The following is a 5,486-nucleotide window of genomic DNA, read 5'->3' as shown; positions in this document are numbered from 1 at the left end:
AGGGAATTAAAATACATTGGAAGGAAGTAAGAGTTGTGTGAACATATTTAATGTTATATATAAAAAAATAATTATCAGAAGTGGCCTTTTTTAAACTTGAGCCCCTGCCCACCAAAATGTCTGTGCACGCCCCTGATTGACACCTTTGTGCAGCGACACTTTCGTAGAACAACCTTTGTAAAAAAGATGGCCATCTTCTACAGCACAGTCATGTTAGCAAGAGATCTGTTTATGGTAAGGACAGGTAAAATGATCAGAGTGACCAAAATAACTCTTTCATGTGATTATTGTATACATATCAGAATATATCCTTTAATAAACAAAGATTTAACATAAAATGCTGACATTGGTAACATATAGATGGTGCTGTATTAAAGTTTAATGGCAGGTAATCAGTTTATCATCTATAAGCACTCTGTCGACGATCTGGAACTCCAGCGCCCTCCAGTTCAGCACATTCCCTGGAGTGAAGTTTAGCTCATCTGTGTAGTGGTGGATTTCACAGGGGGAAAGGATGTAGTCCCACATGTGGACGTCAGACATCATGCCAACGAAAGACTGCCTCAGGTCAAACCCCCCACCATGGGAATCCTGCTCCTGTAGGGATTGCAGATGTTTGGGATCCAGTAAATAAAAGCTAAATTATACAATATTTGTACTGAAATCTATAAACTAGACACACGCACACAATAAATCAAACATTAGCAGTTGAAAGGTCATTAATTATGATGCTTATTAAATCAACTGTACCTGTCCTAAGGTGATAATAGTGGGCCCTTTGATGCTTGATCCAGAGCTGATATATTTCCTTATTGATGGTTGTCCATCAAACCACAGCTGCACCAGTCCGGACACAGAGTTCCATGTGGTACAAATAGAATGCCACATGTTCGGCTTGTAGTCCCACCCTCGATATTCTGACTTGCCAGTCGTGACATGGGTCTCTAGCTCCTTATTTGTTTCATCCCAGAAAATCAGGAAGCTATTGGCATTAGAGGGTGTGGCCAAAGAGAAAAGGATGTGATCTCTTTTGAGGTCTGTAAAGGACCTGTAGGCATTACAAAGGCATTAGCATGCATGCTACTTTTCAGTCAGAGATACAGTTGGTTCTTTTATGCATTTTCCACATTCAGTTCTACCTGTGACAGACTGTTGCAGTGCTAAATTCCTCTCTTGATGTGATCAGACTCACATGAGCTGTGTTGGATTGCAGTGGGAAGGTGAACATTTTACCTGACAGATCTGAAAAGAAAAATGTTTTATAGCTGTTTCTTTTAGTATAGATTATAATGTCTGCTACTCTGTAGACATGATAAGTGGTTGACAATAAATAAGTGAGTGAGTGATTATAATGTTTGCCCATCAGATGAATCTTTAAGTTAACTAACCTAGCAAGATAAGCTGTGGAGAGATATACATACATACACGCACATTTACACACACACACATGACCAAGCTCATGATCACCTTATGTCAGGAAACATACAGTACCATATTAACCACTGACTTGCACATATGGAAGCACTGCTTTCCATGTGTCCACTCTATCATTCAGGATTTATAAGAAAACCTCAAAGCTTTGAGGAAGGAAATACTAGATGTCTACATCTATACAAATCTTATACAAAGAGAGACACTATTTGTAGTTAATAACAGCCTTTTTGGCACTGCACTTAGCTTTTTGATTTGCTTATTGTTTTGTTACTTAAAAGTTTTACACAAGTTCATATGTAGGTAATTTCCTTCTGCAATTTTTTTGTTCCTGATTGAAAGTGAAATGAACAGAAGTGTTTTGTCTTTATCAAGTTAAGCAAATGTCCAGAATTACACAATTGTACAAGCAGTTATGAAACCATAAGGGAAACAAAATAATTTTGGTTATTTCATAATTGAAACATGTTAGCTGAAAATAAGCAAAATGTATGTGGAAATGAAAAAGAATAAAATTATTATGACAAATATTGTAGATCTTATGCCTACCAACAACATTGGTAATTTAGGTAAATATATGTGACATATTTTGTCCTATGCAAATGTTGGTTATTAATATATTGCAAAAACTCATGTTTGTTTCATTGTAAGAATTTTGTAAAATTTTCATTTTTTTCTTGTACCTTAAAATATTGCATGACATGTGTTTAGGGAAAAGTAAATTTAAAGATAAATAAAAACAGACTCCTAAAAACTGTCTATACTTGCAATTTTACATTTCTTTTTGGTATTCCTTCTTAAATAAGGATATTTTTTTACCTTGAGGAGTTGCAGCACATGCTGTCAGCATCAACAGCAGCAGCAAAAACTTCATCTAATGCAAAGACAAAAAGATACCATGGAAAACATGTCTTTTTAAGCCGGTAAATCCAATACTTTTGAGTTGCTAATAATACTCTATTTGCTTTTGGCAGCGTCAAAAACCAATACAGGTGGAAAAGGTAAAAAAAAAAAAATAAATACATTTAATACAATCACATTAATGTCCTGAACTTTGCAGTTTTACATGTGCAGATCTTACCTTGAAATCTGTGTTTGGATTTTGTGTGCAGCGGTGAATGGGACTGTGAGTTTTGAACACTCACTGCTTCCCCATTTCTGTCTGCTTTCTTCCCTTTTCTACTTCTACATTTTTTTGGCTTCAGATTCCTGAGACGTCAAAACGCTTTATCCCATACACAGTGCTTTCAGCTGAATCAACTTAATTTACACTGAACGGTCATGCTCGTGGTCCTGTATTGCAAATGAACATGACTAACTGCAGGCTCTCAGCACTCTTATGAGGTACTCCATAAAGTAGCAGTGAAATGGGCCTACAGGTGACCATTTTTGTGCTTTTGTTCAGAAAGTCTGAATCACTGAAATAAAAATCAGCCTATTCTATGTGTTCTATTCTGTGTGCGTGTGTTTGAATGCATTTATCCTTGTTTACACATGCATCAGCTATTCATTTGTACACAGAATAAAAGTTGATCATTTGTTACTAACACCTATACTATCATATCAGCTATGATATGTGTTAGTCCTTGCTTCCATGTTTTTTTCACTCACTTCACGGTCAACAAAAATGACATGACACCTGAGTGCCTATTTGTTCCATAACCCTAAGATATTAAGGGCATTTTTTTGCCATCTCAAAGCCAGCCGTAGAACTATGACTGTCATGCTCTTGGTTTTTGTGTGGTATTTTTCTGTTATTTTGATTATGTCCATTCCTGTTTTACTCTTTGCCTCTGTGTTTTTGTTTAGGTTGGTTGATCATTGCCTCCTTGTTCTCTGTTTTATTTGGTTTCTCATGTCCTTGTGTATTGTCGCTAGCTTTTGTAATGGACAACAGAGTGGATTTGTGCATTTTATATTAAACACACACACACACACACATGTAACCGTGGCAACTGACCTTGCTCTGTGTTTCATTACCTCATCAAAAAGATACTCTTGTTCACGCCTAGCTGAGGAACACCAGAGACACAGTACTGAACCCCCTTTTGTAAACAAAGATTGATGTGCAAACGTGATAAGCCAGGATATGCGAAAAGGGGACACAATTCCTGCCTTCTTTAGCTAAAACAATGTTTCATTATAAACTGTTCTCTTCAAATAATAATCCTTGCTAAGTTAGTAGTGGCGCTGCCTCTATTTGAGTAGTTATGTTACCATGTTGTTGCTATCTGTTGTTGATATTATTGCTGAAAAGAATCTAAATAAGTTACTTTTGCAGTGTTTTAATTTTCAGCAAGATTAAGGACACTTTCATTTTATGTGTAACTTTGTATGTACTTTTTCACACAATTCCTTCAGCAATGATGATAAATGTCATACTACACGCTATTAATTTCCAGCTTGAATTTAAGGCCAAATAACTAAATTTCCCAGTTCCTAAGGAAAGATTGTTTTTGGATTAATCTAAGCTTTCCTCATGTAACCTGAGCTCCCCCAAGTGGACGAAATAAGTATTACATACCATCGTCAGAAATGCCGTTAATGTATAAATGTCACTCATTTATCATGACCAATAATTGTGTTTTCCTATTACCAAATGCTTAAACTTAGAACGTTACAACTGTTTGACCAGTGAGGTTTGATTGTGGAAAATATTTGATTATAATATGCGCAAATAGATTTTCTTTTTCTTTTATAGACATTAAAAGTTTAGAAAGACAGTCCCTCGGGAACGAAGGACTGCCCTCTGGGGAACCATGCCCTAGACAACAAAAGAGCGACACACGACGTCGTCCGCTCTCTTCTCTTCCGCTCTCCGCTCTGCTCTCTGGATGCTCCGGCACGCGTCTGCCGTGCCCCTCCCGGCAACGCCTAAGAATTCGACCAGCGCAACGAAGTCTTTTTTTCGCTTGAAGCTACACACGCGAAGTGCCGTGACATCAATTTTTCCCTCGTTTAACAGCAACTTTACTTGTTTTTTATTTTCTTTCTTTTTATTTGTTAAAAGTTATCAGTCCATTAAGTTACACTAGTTAATTCAAGAACGACCCAGTTCTTTTTAAGCTTTATACGTCGCGCTAAGCCCACGGAGGTCGGACGATTCCACATGGCCCGCCAGCAGCAACAAAAGACGACTTAAACCTGACCTGAGACACGGTCGAGAAGGCCCCCCACTGCAAGTTTCTTCCATAAGCCTACCAGAGATGGACCCCTGCAGAAATTCCCTGGCAGACAAAGCAACTGGCCGACAGTTGCCAGTGTGAGGCCGTTTACCAGCAACCCGGCGGGGAGAAACGCAAGCAGTAAGACCAAAACCCTATATTTTGAGTTCAGTGACGTCCAATAGTTGCTAATCAATTTATCTTTAGTCCAGCATATGTAATCTTTAAACCCCTAGACAAATTTAACCGAGTTATCATCTAATTGCATTCATTAGTTGCCGTATGAGTCAAATGCTTCCCACAATCGAACCTCCATTCTCATTGTTTAGCCATTGTTTATTTCTCTGATGTATTTAACCTCCTTTTTATATCACCTTAGTTAGTTAATAAATTCACTGTAACCAAGGAATTGTGTATTGCCTACTTCTGAGTCCCTGCCAAGAGAATTTACCCTTTAGATATGAGACTGACTGATTTAAGATAATTGAGCGATTATTAACTAACTGATCACTGGTGAATAATTGTATAATTATTAAAAGCTACCTAGAGGTCCGGAGACTCTAGGTTAATAACAACTCTGGTGGCGCCCCTTTTTGCGAAACGAGAGCTTTTTATGGATTGATATTGTCTGAATATTAAAATTCATAGCTAGATTAGACATGCTACACTTTTGTTGCACACTTGGACACAAAAGGGACTTCCAGGCGTGTATAAGTTTACAATAACTCCTTTACTTTCGTATTCTGTAAATACAGAAACACAAGCACATCAGCAGAACGTTGTCTCTATGTACAGCAGGCTGTTTACGTCTACTGACTGACGTGTGTGCCCTCCTGTCTAACCCGAAGGACCCCACACATTGCCCAAAGTGCCTGTGTGAGCTTTACACAT

At 37.8% G+C, this 5,486-nt stretch overlaps 1 protein-coding gene across 1 annotated transcript; it reads right to left on the bottom strand.

Annotated features, from left to right (window-relative positions):
- Nucleotides 1–292: 292 nt before the first annotated feature.
- Nucleotides 293–2,556, bottom strand: LOC123968341 (C-reactive protein-like). Its single transcript, XM_046045049.1, has 5 exons — nt 2,513–2,556; nt 2,251–2,305; nt 1,140–1,242; nt 751–1,048; nt 293–597 (listed from the first exon to the last, which is right to left on the bottom strand). The coding sequence occupies exons 2-5, from the start codon at nt 2,303–2,305 to the stop codon at nt 379–381; spliced, it is 675 nt and encodes a 224-aa protein (XP_045901005.1). The 5' UTR covers nt 2,513–2,556; the 3' UTR covers nt 293–378.
- Between the last annotated feature and the right edge of the window lie 2,930 nt (nt 2,557–5,486).

This window comes from Micropterus dolomieu, linkage group LG03 (genome assembly GCF_021292245.1).
Source record: "Micropterus dolomieu isolate WLL.071019.BEF.003 ecotype Adirondacks linkage group LG03, ASM2129224v1, whole genome shotgun sequence".
Lineage (NCBI taxonomy): Eukaryota > Metazoa > Chordata > Actinopteri > Centrarchiformes > Centrarchidae > Micropterus > Micropterus dolomieu.
Note: the sequence above shows the minus strand (reverse complement) of the source record. Positions and strands in the feature narration are given on the sequence as shown.

Coding starts and splice junctions, on each gene's coding strand:
- LOC123968341 (XM_046045049.1), bottom strand. CDS start 2,305: ATGAAGTTTTTGCTGCTGCTGTTGATGCTGACAGCATGTGCTGCAACT. Junction 1,049..1,139: donor ACTGCAACAGTCTGTCACAG/GTAGAACTGAAT, acceptor TAATGCCTACAG/GTCCTTTACAGACCTCAAAA. Junction 598..750: donor CTATTATCACCTTAGGACAG/GTACAGTTGATT, acceptor CAATCCCTACAG/GAGCAGGATTCCCATGGTGG.